Source organism: Rosa chinensis, chromosome 1, assembly GCF_002994745.2.
Source record: "Rosa chinensis cultivar Old Blush chromosome 1, RchiOBHm-V2, whole genome shotgun sequence".
NCBI classification, from domain to species: domain Eukaryota; kingdom Viridiplantae; phylum Streptophyta; class Magnoliopsida; order Rosales; family Rosaceae; genus Rosa; species Rosa chinensis.
In genome coordinates, this window is record NC_037088.1 from 54478172 (window position 1) to 54495807 (window position 17636).

General features: G+C 40.1%; 4 protein-coding genes across 5 annotated transcripts; 1 reads left to right on the forward strand and 3 right to left on the reverse strand.

Moving 5' to 3' along the window:
- The first annotated feature begins 5607 nt into the window (after positions 1-5607).
- Positions 5608-6386, forward strand: LOC112169858 (pectinesterase/pectinesterase inhibitor PPE8B). Its single transcript, XM_024306921.1, has 2 exons — positions 5608-5914; positions 6067-6386. The coding sequence occupies exons 1-2, from the start codon at positions 5608-5610 to the stop codon at positions 6384-6386; spliced, it is 627 nt and encodes a 208-aa protein (XP_024162689.1).
- A 441-nt stretch (positions 6387-6827) lies between these two features.
- LOC112192644 (ATPase GET3B) lies at positions 6828-10748 on the reverse strand. 2 transcript variants are annotated; one of them, XM_024332496.2, is made up of 11 exons: positions 10506-10701; positions 9237-9448; positions 9041-9103; positions 8763-8873; positions 8585-8659; positions 8442-8510; positions 8287-8352; positions 7951-8025; positions 7775-7873; positions 7441-7575; positions 6828-7184 (listed from the first exon to the last, which is right to left on the reverse strand). In XM_024332496.2, the coding sequence occupies exons 1-11, from the start codon at positions 10699-10701 to the stop codon at positions 7047-7049; spliced, it is 1239 nt and encodes a 412-aa protein (XP_024188264.1). In that variant the 3' UTR covers positions 6828-7046. The 2 variants fall into 2 exon arrangements, with proteins under 2 accessions (XP_024188264.1, XP_040368329.1); XM_040512395.1 differs by lacking the exon at positions 7951-8025 and having other exon boundaries at positions 10506-10748.
- A 268-nt stretch (positions 10749-11016) lies between these two features.
- Positions 11017-13246, reverse strand: LOC112176451 (uncharacterized protein C24H6.02c). The gene is made up of 2 exons (XM_024314381.2): positions 13077-13246; positions 11017-11688 (listed from the first exon to the last, which is right to left on the reverse strand). Exons 1-2 carry the CDS (start codon positions 13153-13155, stop codon positions 11171-11173), a joined length of 597 nt encoding a protein of 198 aa, XP_024170149.1. The 5' UTR covers positions 13156-13246; the 3' UTR covers positions 11017-11170.
- Positions 13247-15715: 2469 nt separating this feature from the next.
- LOC112182364 (lysM domain receptor-like kinase 3) lies at positions 15716-17270 on the reverse strand. Its single transcript, XM_024320847.2, has one exon. The coding sequence runs from the start codon at positions 17023-17025 to the stop codon at positions 15850-15852; it is 1176 nt and encodes a 391-aa protein (XP_024176615.1). The 5' UTR covers positions 17026-17270; the 3' UTR covers positions 15716-15849.
- Between the last annotated feature and the right edge of the window lie 366 nt (positions 17271-17636).

Here is a 17636-nt window from a genome sequence, read left to right on the forward strand (position 1 = left end):
TTCTGCTTCTAATTATACTCCATTTTTTTGTATCAGGTGAGAGAGATATGTACGTCACATGGCCTACTTTCAAGACTGTGTCGAAGGATGCCTTCAAAAAGGCTATGTGTTTAGGGAGTTGGCAGTAACTGTGTGAGTGGAAGAGCTTAGTGGTGTTACGCCTAGCGCTGGCTACTTTCTGGTGAAGAGTCCATATACTTGCGATGACGTGCTCAAAGGAAACGAAGTAGTGACTGTGACATCTGGTGGCGTTGAGTTTAGGGTAAAGAAGAGTTACTAGTTATTAGTTATAATAAGTGCTGGAATTGAGGTCTAAATTTCACTACTTTAATTTCTAATTCCTAGCTGTAATTGGTTGCATGTGCTTTCAATCCCCCACCCCATCATGTTCAGAGAAATAAGCTAGCATTATATCTAATGGACTAGCAAGTTTAGAAGCTTGTTAATAGGAAACCTAGATATGCTTGGACTAGTATGTTGATTTGGTGTTTGTGTTTGTGATCACATGAAATAATGTTGATCTGGTGCAAAGAAGTTGACCTAGTATTGCTCTGCTAGGGTTTTCTTTATAGGGTTCTAGAAGGAGGGTTTTGTCTACCATCTTTGATGGCAATTCTTAGCTAGAATTGCATAGGGATCTGCAATGACACTACCAAGAGGGCATTGAAGGATTTGATCATCCAGAATAAGCCCCAAATTGTTTTCTTGTGCGAGAAAAAGATCAGCAGGGAAGATGACTTTCGCTTCTTGCATCGGTCTGTAGGGTGTCCCAACTTCAAAGAAGTGCTCAGTGACGGACAATCAGGAGGGTTAGGGCTTTTTTGGAGTGCATAAATTGATCTGCGTATTCTAACCAGATCGGCCCGTCATATCAATGCTGAGATCCATGGCGGCCCTGAAGAGCCACACTGGCGCTTTACGGGTTTCTATGGCTACGTACGCTCGTACAGCTGATCGTGACAAATCTTGGCAATTGCTGAAGGATTTGGGGGACATGGATTCACTGCCATATGTGGTGATTGGAGATTTTAATGAAATTTTCAACAATGAAGAAAAATTTGATGGACCCCCTAGAGCAGAGAGACAGATGAGGGGATTCAGGGAGGCTCTCGGTCACTGTGACCTTCTTGATCTAGGGTTTCAGGGTTCTAGGGCAACATGGTGGAACGCTGAAACACACCTTCGTTTGGATCGTGCAGTTTGTACTCCATCGTGGTTTGATGTCTTTGGATATGCTAAGGTGGTTCAACTTCCACCCAGCGACTCTGATCACATTCCACTCTTGCTTCATGCTAGTGCAGTTCCAATTCCAAAGTGCCAAAGCATCACAGGTTTAAATTTGAATCTTTCTGGTTACAACATAAGGATTGTGATCCTTTGGTTAAGGAAAGCTAGCAGAGTGAGTTTACTAGAGTTCCAATGTTTCAAGTGGTGAGAAAAATTACTCATACATGGCTTGTATTGGATAAGTAGCAGAAGGAGGCTTTTCATCACTGGCAACAACAGATGTTGGGGGTACGGGCTAGGCTTGAGGAATTGATGGATTGTCCTGCTACGACATTAATACAGGTTGAAAAGAAAACTCTTATGGATAAACTCCAAGTTCTTCTCTCACAAGAAGAATCATTTTGGCGGCAGAGAGCCAAGGTCTGTTGGCTTAAGGATGGTGACCGAAATATTAGGTTTTTCCATCGAAAGGCAGCAAATAGAAAACTCAAAAATGTAGTCCATAGGCTTTTTGATGAGCATGGGGTGTGGCGTGAGGATGATGAGGGTGTGGAACAGGTTGTTACTAAATATTTTGCAGATATGTTTACTGCTTCTCCCATTGACATGGAAGCTATGAATCATACCTTGGAGGCCATCCAACCTTGTGTAACTCCGGCTATGAATAACTCATTATGTGGGCAGTATTCAGAGGACAAAATACGGTGTGCTTGATACCAAATGTACCCTACAAAATCTCCTGGTCCCGATGGAATGCCAACACTTTTTTTTCAACGGTATTGGAATGTAGTGGGGAAGGATGTCACAGTAGCTGTGCAGGATTTTCTACACAATGGTAATTTGCTGAAACAAGTGAATTTTACACATATTTGCTTAATTCCGAAAGTTGATAATCCGGAGAGAATGTCTGACCTCCGACCTATTTCCCTTTGTAATGTCCTCTAAAAAATTTGTTCAAAGGCTATTGCAAATAGGCTAAAGGTTCTTCTTCCAGATATTATTTCCCGTATCAAAGTGCTTTTATACATGGGCGGTTGATTACTGACAACATTATTGTTGCTAATGAAATAGCACATTTTGTACACAATAAGAGAGAGGGGCATGATGGCTTTATGGTTTTGAAGTTGGATTTTAGCAAGGCATATGATAGAATGGAGTGGTTGTTCCTTAGTAAAGTAATGGAAAGACTTGGCTTCATAAGAGTTTGGATCGAGCTAGTAATGCAATGTGTCAGTACTCCAAGATTTTCCTTTCTAATTCGTGGGAAACCTAGGGGCCTTGTTACACCAAGCAGGGGACTGAGACAGGGTGATCCTCTATTACCCCACTTATTTTTGATTGGTGCTGAGGGGTTCTCGGCGCTCTTGCAACAGAAGCAAGTGCAAGGTCTTCTGCCTGGTATTGAGGTATGTCAAGAAGCCCCACTTGTTAATCATCTCCTTTTTGCAGTTGATAGCATGTTGTATGCTAAAGCCTTTTTAGAGGCTTGTGGTGAAATACAGGATGTGATAGAGGTGTACGTATGGTAGAGCTTCAGGGCAACTTGTGAATTTCAACAAGAGTTCTGTTGTGTTTAGTAAGAATGTCCACACAGAGGTGCAGGAGGAAGTGGATTCTTTAATGGGAGTGGAGGTAGTGGATTCTCATGAGAGATACTTGGGTCTTCCAACTCATGTGGGAAGAAAGAAGACTGCAACCTTTAATATACCAAGGATAACTTGGCCAAAAAGCTTTAAAATTGGCGAGGAAAGATGCCTAGTGGTGCAGGCAAGGATATTCTAATTCGGGTCGTGGCTCAAGCTCTTCCAACTTACGCTATGAGTGTGTTTCAGCTAACAAAAATGTTTTGTGAAGATTTGGAGCAAATGTGTGCAAGATTCTGGTGGGGAAGCACAGAGGATAGAAGAAAAATTCATTGGAAAACTTGGGATTTTCTTTGTCACCCTAAGGAGGAGGGTGGCCTAGGGTTTCGGAGCCTTACTGATTTTAACCAAGCTATGTAGTCCGGAATCCCTCATTGCTAGAGTTTACAAAGCGGGATATTTTCCAGTTGGCTCCTTTTGGTCAGCAACAGCTCACAGTGCACCTTCCTATTCTTGGAGGAGCATTTATGGGACACGTGATTTGTTGCGGTCTGGATCCTATTGGCAGATTGGAAATGGAGAAGATACTAGAGTTTGGGAGGATGATTGGGTGCCCGGTATGCCTACTCTAGTGCATCACTCAGGAAGGTCGTCTAACAACATAGATATGAGAGTAAGAGAGCTTTTTGCCTCAACAAGGTTATGGGACGAGGCCAAAGTTAAAGCTATATTCAATGATGCGGAAGCAGAGGCTATACTAGCTATACCATTATCTCGGCGTGTTGTGCATGATAGAATTGCATGGAAATTGGAAAAGAAAGGTGAGTTTTCTGTTAAATCTGCTTATAGACATGTGTTTGCTTTAAATAATGAGAGGATGCTACCTCTTGACAATACTACCATTCAGTTTTGGAAGAAGATTTGGCAGGCAAAAATTCCTTGTACTGCTAAAGTGCATGTGTGGAAAATTTGTCACAACATACTTCCTTCTCTGGAAAGACTAGCAACTAAACATGTTCACTTGGAGTCACAACTATGTGTACTTTGTGTTGGGAGGACTGAGTCTACCATTCATCTGTGTTGAAACTGCCCTTTTACTCGGGCAGTTTTTCAATCATGTGTGGCTCTCAATCAAGTGTGTTTTACAAGCGAGTCCGAGGCTTTGGATGGACTGGAATGGCTACAATTTTGCTCTAACAAGTTAGCATCCTCGCATTTTGATCTAATGATGTTTCTACTATGGGCTGTTTGGAAGGAAAGAAACTCAAGGGTTTGGGAGAATAAGGCAAACAGAGTCCATGATGTGATTCTGATGGCAACTTCTAGAATACAAGATTATGTTTACCATAATTCAATGACTGTTGGTCAAGGTAGATGGGATTCTAGTGAGGTACGTTGGCAAGGCACTCCTCTTGGTTGTGTTAAGCTTAATATTGACGAAACCTTCATGTTGGCTTCGGCGAATGGGGGTATTGGGGTGGTGCTTCGTGATAGCTCGGGGACATTCCTTGCTGCTAAAGGTGGGAAGGTTCTGGCTTACTTTCAGCAGAGCATGCAGAGCTCACTGCTTGTCAGGAGGCTTTGGAATGGATCTTGGAAGTCTCTACAGCCTGCAGTTGTGGAAACCGATTCCCTAGTCATAAAACAGCAGCTTTCTAACGCTGGAGTGAACCTTTCTAGGTTGGGAAGGATCTATGAAGACCTCGGTGTGTTACTGGAGGCTTTACCAAATGTTAGGATTGTGCATACTAGGAGGGATGCAAACAAGGCAGCACACCTTGTTGCTGCGCAGGCTTCTTCTACAAATCAAGCTCTTTTTTACACTTCTGTTCCTTCTTTTCTTCATGAGGTTATTGCCCATGAACTTTGTAATAACTAGTTTTCTTTTCGATTAATAAAGGGTTGACACCATTCATTCAAAAAAAATATATATATAAGCTTCATAGGTTAACATAGGATGGTCTTCATAGTTTAACTTAACTTAGTCCCAGTTTCTCATCATTTACAATTTTGGTGTATAGATATAATACTCATGAAGTCGTACCATTTCATTTTTTTCATAATATGTTTAGGTCATGTATCCATAAATCCAAATGCCAGTAATGTTAGCTCCAACTTGCTCAAAGTTCCTTTGCCTGTATTCAAACAGTCATTCCAGAAATCATTACAGTTGTGCAAAATGTGAGCTCTACCTTGTCCACTTTGCATGTTGATCACGATCAGAATTCTAATAATGTCATTTCATACTGTGAGGATTTGCTTGATTCAACAGGTCAAGCCTTGAATTGGTCCCTTTCCACAATTCATGAGCTAAAAGTTTTTTTTTTCTTTTTTTTCTTTTCCTTATTCTAATGTTCATAACATATATACATAAGGGCACATTCATCTCCCTATTATAAGATCTAATTTCTTTTCTGTCAATTTCTTAAGATCTAACTTAGCTTGATCTTGACTTTCTCAAGAGCTTCAAATCAAGCTACATTAATATTGTTCTAGCTTTCTTCATTTCACCATCATGTGTTTCATTATACATCAAGTGCCAGTATCAGTTTGCAAATGCATAATCTTGGACTATTCTATGTGATTGACTTCTCTCCACTCTCTTCTCAGTTTCAACTAATATGAAAGAGAAAAATCTATAACACAGGTGATGTCCTATCCCATACAAGAACTTGGTTGAAAACTTCAGTCACAAGGCATAAGACATGTATACGAGCTTTCGATCGCACAAACAATTCCATTGTTGCATTAGGCTTCAAACTAGTGACCACATGCATTAATCCTTGAGGTCCTTGGCATGTTGCCTGAGCTGCCTAATGCTCTTGATCTAGAACCTAGATCACATCAGACTCAGTTCCAGCAAATCAGTTATTGGAAGAATAACCCTAACGTCATCGTGTCTAGGGATTGGACTGGAAATTTCCAAAAGATAATGCAGGCAGTAGAGGCTGTACCGGATCATAGCCGGAAGCGTCTTGTGATCTTGGTGAACAGAGGAGTTTACAAGGAAAATGTGGATATCAATGTGAAAAAGACTAATTTGGTTTTGATTGGAGAGGGCATGGATGTTGCGACCAGAACTGGACATAAGAGTAATGGTACTGGTTGGCGTACATTTACCTCGGCAACATTTAGTAAGAAATGTCCACACTTTCTATCATACATGGCTACTTTTATAACATGCATGATGTTCACTCTTTCAGCTCTGCAATTCATAACCAATTATTTTTTGTATGTGAATCAATGTTGTGTATAGCTGTGAAGGCAGAAGGCTTCATTGCAATCTATATAGGGTTTGAGAACACAGCCGGACCACACAACGGCCAGGCAGTGGCACTTCTAGTCAAGGGTAACCAATCAGCTTTCTTCCGATGCAAGATAAGTGGATACCAAGACACATTGTATGCACACAACAGCCGCCAGTTCTTTAGGGAATGCAAGATCAGTGGCACTGTCGACTTCATCTTCGGCTACAGCACTGCAGTTTTCCAAATGTGCACCAATATTGCGAAGAAAAGACCTAATCATGGCCAGTTACTGCCCACGGTCGTTTCGAAGAAGAATCAACCGGGTTGACGTGACTGCAGATGCTGATTTGTTGAGCAACATTACAGCTACACCCACATATGCTTGGGTCGACCTTGGGGTAATTACTCCACTTACAGTTTTCATGCAATCGACCCTAGGTAGTGTAGTAACTCCCAAGGGTTGGATTGAATGGAATGGAAACCGTGGCATTGACACTGTATTATGGTGAGTTCATGAATAAAGGGCCAGGTTCCGAGCTCGCAGGGCGGGTCAGATGGCTCGGTCATCATACTGATCCATCTGAGGCCGATCAGTTTACGGCCACCAACTTCATTGACGGAGATTCTTGGCTGCCATCCACAGGTATCCCATACACATCAACCTAGCTGAAACTTCATCTTCACGTGACCAAGCAAAGTTCAGAGAGTTCAAAGTCTAGAGAGAAGTAGCTTTTGTATTGGTATCTAGTGCTACGCTTGAAAATGCCAATATTCAAGTTGTCGAATTTTTGAACTGCCAGAAGTCAAATTTTGAGTCACTCTACTCATACAGAAGTGTAAATTTAAGATGAAATGAATTCTCTGGATAAATACAGGGGACATTTAATTTAACCCATTTTCTCATATGGGAAGGCTGTCGTTGAACAAAAAGGTGTTCGGTTTATCATCAATTGTATGACTGTGCAGCGTGGAGTGTGCAGATTGATGATCATTTCCAAATCATGTCTCCCAGAAATCGAAGGGCAGGCACTCCTCTGATCTCCATGTCAACTAGTGGAGCCTGGATCAATGTCAAGTCAGAGAGCTCTATATCACTCCGGATCATATCAAGAGCACGCATCTGATCCTGAGGGATTTGGAAAGAAAAGATGACTTTAATTTCTTGTTTCCAAACAAAATAGCACAAAGTAACTTCTGCAAGTTTTGAACTAGTCTTGCATTGAACTGGTTATTACTTGCCAGTAATTAAAGGAAAAAAAAGAAAGACTGGTTATTAATTTTCAACTAGTTTACACAATGCTACAACAATACATACTTCTCAGCCAAAAGAAGATGGCATATTCTCTACCCAAAAACTAAAAGGACAGCAATTAGTTTCTTACCTTTCTTTTTATTGAACAAAATTTGCAGTCTGAGGCAGATGGGGGAAGAATCTGATTAACAATAAGTCGCTTCACAGGAACAGTTTCCTTCTTCAAAGAGGCATGCAACCTAGATGACTCGCTGACTGCCATGACCTTAGGAGTAGGAAAAAGAACACGAGAAAAAATCAGTTAGAAGCAATTTTCACCAAATTTGACCACTGTACCAACTTGTACGCACTAAAATGTACCACTACGGCTCAAGTAAGTGGTCTCTTTCAAAGTAAAACTCAAAATGGAGTAAACTACACAGATAGGAAAAAGAACAATTCACATAAAATCACAAAATTCTTACCGTGGGTATTGTTACTATGACAAATTCTGTGGAATCGGTATCACGAAAAAGCTCCCGCACTTTAATCATCCTCTCCCGTAGTTTCTCTAATTTGTCTGACTGCATTGAAGTTTTGGAATAAATTAGCAAATTTCTATAGATTGCAGATTACAGAAAGATCAAAACATCAGGCTTACTGCTCCAGAATTGCTTTCCCCTGACCCAAAAACGGATTTGATGGCTGAGGTGGCAGAAGATATCTTTTGTCTAAGCTGTAACAGACAATGTAAACATAGCATCAAATGTCAATCAGTTGTAAAATCTAAAGTTTAAGCAATTCGTGGCAAACAGATCTAGAGACTCATTATATTGAAATTTGAAAGCAAGGCAGAAGATTTGAATTGCTCATGAGTTATCTCATAACTAGCTTCTCAAGTCATACAGTATATTTAATTCCATTTAGTTCCAAAAGAATAAGAAGACACACACTCAAACTCATATCCATTGTGATTCATCCAAGTTGACAGCATTACCTTCAATATCTTGCCAATTGATGCATCCAAGAAGTCTGGCAAGGATAAAAGTCGCAATGTATGGCCCTGTTAACAATATCCCATCATAGTGTATTAGAATAAATATTAAAAAACAAAAAATCTAAGTGGCGGTCACAAAATTGAATATTACTTACCGTGGGTGCAGTATCAAAGACTATACGAGTAAACATGTTATATTCTGGTGATTCGAGAAATTGTATCACCTGTAAAGAGGATTAAGATTGACCATTATTAGAAAATCAAGAAAGACTTTCAGGGCAAGCCAGAAAATTCATACCTTAGAAATCGCAATAGCTTCATCCAAACCAGGAGGAGGTGTGTCTAGCAGTTCTCCCAGTTTTAACTCTCCCAACTTCAAAAATGAAGAAACAGAAAATGTCAGAGAAGCAATATTATCATAAAGCTTAAGTCAATCAAGTGTGCTGCAATACCGACATTTTCAAATAGAGCTTTACCTGTTCAGCAAGCATCCCAAGGCCCATTCCATCCATAAAATCTTTGACCCCTGTTCCACCATTTTTCTGACTTGCAGTTTTGAATTCTTCCCTTGCCTTCTCAGGGTTTATCTGCGGTACAGCTATGAGTTAGACATCAGACTAAAATATTCCAAGAATCAGAAGAGAAACAAAAACACCTTTCATCATAGTAACTATCTTATCAAATACTTCACTACACAGCAGAAATAGGTGACAAAAAAATTAGCTTAGGAAGCTAAACCCACTGTCCCTCTTACCTCCAGAGCAAAAAGTGGAGCATCAGGCCCATCAACTGGTACAAGCGTGCCTCCAGTCAAATCCTTTAGATAAAATAAAATGCACATATATGTGTCAACACATAAACATACATCCACACACAAAGAACAATACTAGGTTCCACTTTAGGGAAAGCACAAGTACTTTAAAACATCAACAAAGAAAATCATTTTTAACCTGAGCAAAGGAATCACTCAAGGAATGTGCTGGATCAGTGGAAACCACAAGAGTGGGATGCCCATTGTTAGCAAACTTTACAGCAAGTGAAGCTGCACAGCTCGTCTTTCCCACTCCACCTTTACCACCTAGCATGTAATACTTTCGCTGAGTCCCAGTAACCATCTCTTCAAACCCAGCAATAGCTTCCGCAGGAGTGGCCACTGATCTCACTGACAAAATGAAAACATAGTTGAATGAAAAGGATCTTATTCTGTCAAGCTCCACTATGCACAGTCAATAAGCTTATGATCCAGACATCAGACTATCCTTCTAAACTGGTGAGGCACTTAGTTGTTGTTGTTGTTTTTTTTTTTTTTCTCCTGGTCTCATGAGGCACATAGGCATTTTGAATAAAACAAGGACAACTCCCTAGTCCCTACATACTGCCTACATATAAATTCCAGCAAGAACAACTCCATGACTGATACAACCATGAAACCCACTATATTACACTAAATAACTTGATAATCTTAGAGAAATTCATTTTTCTGTAATTATTTTTTGCCGACTATACTACACTTAATGAAGAGATGACCGTATTTCTCCAAAAGTTTTGGTGACTTAGTTCAATAACCAGCGCATTAAGTGCCAACTCATAGTCCAAGAAATTCAACCGTATTACTATCACCTGTTGAGCTGTACAGGAAGTAGTAACGGTCAAGATAAGAAATTGCATGAAAAGGGTAAACTGATATCGGGACTACTTTCAAATACACATGAACAATTTCTTTCCATCATTCACTATTCTTAATTTCTTACACACTACATTCATTCTTTATTGGTTATCTGAGTTCCTTTTCAATTTAGAGCCAATAATCCCATATACAAGAGTCTTAAACACAATTTCCGTCCCAAAGCTCCAATCTTTCTAATATGAAACCTGCTATCAGTTTCTTTCCCAGAAGAAAACCTTGTCATGCATTTTCAGCCGCAGTTGGCACATAAATTCACCATCAAAACACTACTAAAAATCTAACCTTTCTGGCGCAAAAACCAGACTATCTCCTCCTCCTTCTACTTTTATTTCAAACATTATCACTTCTACTTCAATATCACCAACTATCCAATACAGCTCAATCACTAAATTCAAACAAACCAAACTACAACCATACTTAAAAAACCCATCAATCAATACCAAAAGTTCCAATTTTGGTCCAACACAGATAACCCAAAACACAAAACCCATCAGGCCCACAAAAGATTGAAGTTTGATAGTGAAGAAACTACCTTGGAATTGAAGCAATTTTCTGGGCGGTTTTCTGGCGGTGGAGAGTGAACTGAAACCGAAGCTCTGGGCATAAGAGAGAGGCTTCAAGGTTTTGGGAGCATAAGAGAGCAAACCCACCATAGCAATGGAGTTTCTGGAAGTCAAGTTTTGAAGAATGGGTGTGAAGGTGGAGGGAATACACGTACTAGTCGCCATTGATTGTTTTCTCGTAACATAGATTGGTTTCAGTCTTTGGCTCTTTATATAGTTAACTCTCTCTAGTCTCTGCCGCCCCACCTATAACAAAAAGAAAATTCGGGTGGATCTAAACTACTTGACCCGTAACCCGTATCCTCTTGCTTTTCTTTTCTTTTTTCTCAAGTTAAGACCCCTCAAATTTTAGTGGGTAAGTTTTGTTGTGGATGAGAGTAGAAGGGCTTCTTGTATCAAAAGCATTTTTGCCTTTTGCTCATTGTTACAAGCAAGTTTTCTTGTATTTGATCAGATATATTGGCATCGGATGACAGAGAATTATGTGCCGAAGAAAAGGAAAGTCGATACGAATTACTTAGGTCATAGGATCCCTACATAAGTGCTTGCTAATACGATCCACAGATTTTCGACATAACTAGAGAAAACTTAAAATGAGAGCTTATATTATATGTTAAATTCCGAGGGCTGAAGTTCAAGCATTTTCCACTTTCTTGCCAGCAAAGTCCTTTCCAGCCAGATCTTCAATAGTCAGATTCAGTGTATCAGTAGTACCCTTCTTCACCTCCTCCCCACGAGCAGCCAGAAAGTCCTCAACGGTACACTTCTCTCCAAACATTCCAAGATGATCAGCAAACAGGTGGAGGTTGTCACATCCATTACAGCGCGCTACCACCACACCTTTCTCGTATGCTTCTCGAGAAGCTGTCTTCATTGTTCTTGTGTTACAGATTGTGCAAGTGAAAACCATACAAAGGTCATGCCTTGGGGATGTTTTCAAGTTGTACTCAGCGTGCATTTTGATCTCAACAACTTTCTGGCAGTGAGAGGGTTGGTCATCTGAGTCACACCTAGGCTTCAAACTATCAGCTTCATGATTTTCCAACTTAGGATCCTCATTTGTAAGATTAGCTGGCTTCGTTTCCGTCTGAATATCTCTTTTACCAAGCTGAAATCTGCTGAAGATAGAATATGCAGAAGGAACAGATTGTTCTGCGAGCAACAAAATGGACAGACAAAATTATCAATATCGTATACAATAAGCTCGAAATATTTAGCCTGGAAAGGCATACATGTAAAACATATAAATGACTAGATGAACTAACAAAATATTCAAAACAGAGAAGAGAAAATGAGATGGATTGTATTAGAATTTGGTTGACCAAAAGAACTTCAAGTATTTGTCAATATCTTAATCTGTTGTGTGTGTGAGAACAAACACATAACAACCAGTTGCATTGTTGCACCCTTTTCCCAGCACCATGAATATAGAACATATGATAAACCATCTAATACTTGATGAAGTCCTCAATCCTCACATTCCTTCTTATGGATTGTTCCAAAAAGAATTAGGTCATTACCACTAGATTAAAGCTATGAGGACAGCAGTGAGTTGAAAAGCAGGTAGTAGGGTTAAAATTAACATCCAGAATGAGTCTTAGCTTTACCGAAGCAGAACTTGCAATAAAGTTTAACATAACCATCGTCATTTGCATGTGTAAACTATTGTCTTTTCTATCCTAGAATACATCATATGCATGAATGAGCTAGTTCAACTCTCGACCATCACAGGGAGAGTTCCAACAAATCCCTTGGGAATCCTTAGTCATTGGATGGTCAAGGCTGTCTCGGTTTTGAAGAAGACTTCTTTCTAAAGCTTAGGTGACTCAAAGTTACAGGCAAACAGATATAGACATATTGTTCTCGTCACTCTTCAGATAGAGAAAGTGTATACATGGGCTATGGGTTTAGATACTGAGACCCTCCATTTTAGTCCAGCGCCCTCAAGTAATTCCTACTGCTTAAACTCGAACCCACGAAATACAAACATTCTTGGCAATCTCACTTCCAACAGTTCTTATAACATCATATTCATAAACTCTATTCTCAATTAGTAATCCACACCCAACACAATGAACTGAATTCATGATCAGCCCATCACGAAAACAGCCCAGTTCATTAACCAATTCCCTTCAAGGTTAAACCTTTAAACAGTCATTTCAAAACTCCAATACTACACTAATCACATAGGACTACCTTTACCAATGACACAGTAAAAGATTGGAACTTTTCCCCAAGCAGAACAATATAAAGAATCGAGTGTCACATTCATCAAATACATTTCATTTTTATCTCATAACGAAACAAGAGATCAAAAAGCCCCAAACTTTTTCCTTCAATCAACTTCCAAACTTCCAAAAGAACTAAATAACCAGCAATTAGGGCACGACCCAAATGCCAGAAGCTGAAATTAACTCAAAATTTCAAAGATACGGACGCAATTCCAATCAATTTCAATTCATACACAGATAGAAACACACCAAAACAAACTAAGAGAGCCCCATGGTATTATGAACAAGATTAGAGAGCTGGGGACTGACCTTTGATCGCTTGGGTGAGAGAAGGCTGATTGCGGAAGAGGAGTGAGCCGATTCTCTTCTGCAACATCCGAGCAGCCATGGTGAATTTCACTCTAGTCTCTGCGGTGAGAGAGAGAGAGAGAGAGAGAGAGAGAGATGGGTTTATAGAGAGAAGCAGGGTTTTAGGACTGGAGGGTATTTCTTTCTTTTTTCTGGCCGAATATAGGAATAATATATCTTGAAAAAAAAATGTAAATTTGTTTTTACCGTTGGATTTTTACGTGACTCACAAGTTGGTCATACAGTTAATCCAAGGTTAGTCTCAGTCCAACTAGGATTCACTCATTTTGTGCCAATTCAGTTATATGAAGAGTCATATCCCAAGTGTCCAAAATCTGTTGTAGCACAGCATGTCTTAGTTAAATTGCAGGAAATTAGAAGATTTTACATGCATGATCATTGGTGTTATCCTAAGGTTTTAATTTTTAATATACTACTTAGCCTGTAATTAGTGATTTTTAACATTAAGTGTATTTAGTTTTTTTTATTGTCATGATGAAAAAGAAAAATTGTATAACTATAGATAGTTTCATGTCTAAATCTCGTGGAAATTAGACTACATAACTTTATTCAAGGGGAAAAAAAAAACCAACACCATAATTTCTACCTAAAATTGTGGGTTATGTGATATTCTAGAGAATTGGTGAGCATGTCTTTTGTGAACGCCTTGCAATCTAATTAGTTCCATTAAATCATTCTAACATTCTGTTATGAATTTTACTAATTCTCTCTTTCTCCATTAGTCACATGTTACTTGAATGGTTATCAAACTTATCATAGTAATTACCGAGTGATGGCCACTTTATGTGAGAAGAAATTTGGTAGACTTCTTTTTATTTTATTTTCTTTAAAAAGAAATTTTATATTCATTAACCAATCAAAGAGATAAATATAAAACCTAAATTCAAAACGTTACAGAATTTATGTCAGTCAGAATGATCCAAATTCTAATGAAACTAATCACATTTTTCATCAATAGACTACTACATAATACATATGTATAATTCCGAGGTTCCTGCACAACCGGCTTCCTCCCACCACCTGTGCTTCCATCTCAAGGTTGTCTGTTTGAAGATTTGCTTTCTTTCATCTTGATGTAAATCATTTTAATCATAAGTGTCATCTCATATGGAATTGTTTGACCTATATATGGTGGTTTTTATATAGTTAGTTGCATACATGAAAAGATTCCCAGCCGACGCATTTCATGTCTGAAATCGATGGAGATTTTTTTTTTTTTTTTTAATTTCGAATTAAGAAACTGATAGAGATGTTACGAACGTAGTCCGAAGTGTTGAACTGCATATAATATTAATTGGTTCATAAATCTGAAAGACTACATTAATTCCTCTCAAACACCATTAGACCATGTCATAAATATTAATTCTTAATCATCAATAACTACCTAGCCTGCTCAAGTATGCATTCCGCAGATGCTCAACCATGGATTCTCACTTGGTGTGCGCAGAATAATCAAAACTTAATAGAAAATAATATAATTATACAAATGGTCAGCGGCTTAATTTGGCATTATTAGTTAGTATAAACAAGCTTTGTGTTAACGGAGACATTAATTAGTTTATCCTTTGCTACTTATTGCAATTCCATACTCTGCTCTCCGCTTAGACGAAGACGTAACGGTTTACGAGTACGTTTGCTTCTGTATAGTGTGCATGTTTACTACTACTCATTTCTTATTCCCAAACAGAAGATGTTCTCCAACATATTTGTTTATGAGAATATATTTTCCGATTCTTGTCTAATAGAATGGATAACCTTATTCTAATCAGTTGACTAGAGCATCATTACGCATACATGAAAGCTCAAAGGTCCGAGTTACTTTCACATAAGCAATATTTGCTGAAATAAATGGAGACACTTGATAAATACAAATACAGGGTAATTTTAATTTTGGTACATCAAACATATGTATTTTTAATCTAACATTTTTCTCATTATTCCAATCTCAACCATTTGAATTTATGATGGTAACAATGTAGGAGTCTCAAACATATCCAGCAAACTCAACAACATTACAATACTCTAAGAATTACTTCTAAAGAGATGAGTTATGAATTGCAGTGTTGAGAAGATGTTGCACATATTCACCTTTGACACAAGATGGTTGAATATGTATTTGTTTCAAATTGCTGACCAACACAATTTCAGTTTTTTGTGCACGGAGATGATGAACAATTGGATCAACTAATATGATAGTACTAGCTAAAGGATAGGTATTTAAGCTTTGAAACGCTAATTCTCAACACTCATTCTAGTCATGTTATTAATTTCTCCCAAAATCTCATTTGATCAAAGTTTATCCATCCATAATAAAAGAATTGTTGCTATCTTTGGTCTACTTCAAGGCGCGCATCTTCATAACAGGATATTTCATAGCCTCTCACATATTACATGAATAATATGTTAAAACTCATAGAGTATGATATGGTAATTTGCCATGCTATATACATGTTGTGTGCAGATGAACAAAAATCCTGCTCAAATGAATTCACAATAATTTGCTATAACTTCATGCTTCTTAGTTTAAACTCGAAGATTATGGTCGTTAACATGCACCAGATTTGGTCATCAATCCTTAGAAAAATGAATCAATTTCTATGTAAAGCATATACAACTCTAAACACAAGAATGTGAATCCACCTCGAAAATTGAAACCCCAAAGCAAAAACAAAATGGAACCTCAAATTGAATGAATGAAGTAATGACTAATGAATCACCTGGCAGCCAATGAAACAGAGATGTCAGTGGGCAAGCCAATATTCTCCGCCCATTTCTGCGACTCCAAAAACAACTTGGAAACCAAACCCGCAACCCGACCCATATCCGGCCTCCTTTCCGGGTCATCCTCCACACACTCCAGCGCCACCTGCACCATCTTCTCCGCCACCTCCATCGGAAACGAGTCCTTCAACCTCCTATCCACCCACCTCCTCACTCCACCAACACTTTTCACCGCTTCTCTCGCCGTCTCTATAACACTCACTCTCTTATACCCGCCGTCTTCCACCTCCATCTTATACTTCAACGGCTCCTCCCCGGAGACCAGCTCCAGAATCACAACCCCAAAAGCATACACATCGCATTTTTGGGTGACGACCCCGCTCACTTGAAACTCCGGCGCCATGTAGCCTCTTGTTCCCTCTACCTTCTTCGACCTCGCCCGGCTCTCTCCGCAGAGCTCGGCCGTGCCAAAGTGGCAGATCTTGGCGTTCAGGGTTGCTTCTGTAACAATGATACTCGAGCTCTTGATGTGGTTGTGGACCAAGCCGGAGCCGAGGCCTGAGCAGCGGTGGATGTAGTCCAGGCCGTGAGCTAGGTCGGTGGCGATCTGCAGCCGCGAGAGCCAGGTGGAGAGGACTGTGTAGCTCGGGTTGTTAGGGTTGCGGAGGCAGTCGGCGAGGCTGGCGCCGGCGACGAACTCGTAGACGAGGTAGACGTAGCTGCCGGACAGCGACGCGCCGAGGAGCTTGATGAGGCTGCTGTGGTGGCTGCGGGAGATGAGGGAGAGGCTCTGCTGGAGGTCCGGGAGGTCGATCGGGGTTCGGGACTTGCGTTGGAAAACGACGGCGTCTTTGCCGCGGAGGGTGCAGCGCCAGGAGGAGGAGGCTGTGGAGGAGGAGAGGCGGTGGTTGAGGAAGTTGTTGGTGGAGGAGGAGATCTCCGAGGTATCATAGATCACGGGGTTTTCGGGGAGGGAGGACCTGAGGGACTTGAGGGAGGCGACGGAGGAGGAGGTGGAGGATTTGGAGAAGTTGCCGTAGCTGGAGTTGTTGCCGCCGGTGGTGCTGCAGTTGCCGGATAAAGGGTCGGAGGAGAAGGACTTGGAGGGTCGTGGCTTGAGGGGGCTCCGGGGCTCAATCGCCTGCGTGCTCTTTTTGGTCTTGCACATGGGGTTGAGGGTGGAGGTGCTGGCTGAGACGACGCCGTATCATAGTATATCGAGGAGGGGTTCGAACTAGGGACGGTGGATCTAGTTGTGTTGGAGGAGGAGGGCTAAAGTTGAGTACTAGGAAGTTTGTGTTGGTATGACTGTGTGAGTCGAGTCATTGTCGACTTGTCGTCATGGAGCAGCGAAGACTTGGAGAGAAAAAGGACAGCGACGGGAGAAAGAAGCAGGCCAAGGAGAAGGATTTTGTTTTTTCATGTGACCCATAAGGGGCTAGATTTCGGTCATGTTTTTGATTGTCGACCAAAGAAATGTTTTTTTTTTATTTAGAGAGAGGGAATTAATATGATTAAAGATTACAAGCAAGAACGTCGATAGGTGATTTTATTGATTGATATTATTAGAAAATGAAAGATGCTTTAGTTGAGCACATCAAAATCCTTTTCGAGAAACAAATATCAAATTTGGAAAATTTTACACTCTAGTAATGTTGGTGGCGAAAAATTTCGTAGAGGATTTTGACTCACCAATGAATATGGACTGCAGCGAGAGCTGACTAGGAACAATCGAGAAGCTTCCTTTGGGTGTGGACTCGGAGTTTGACCGCTTGCTCG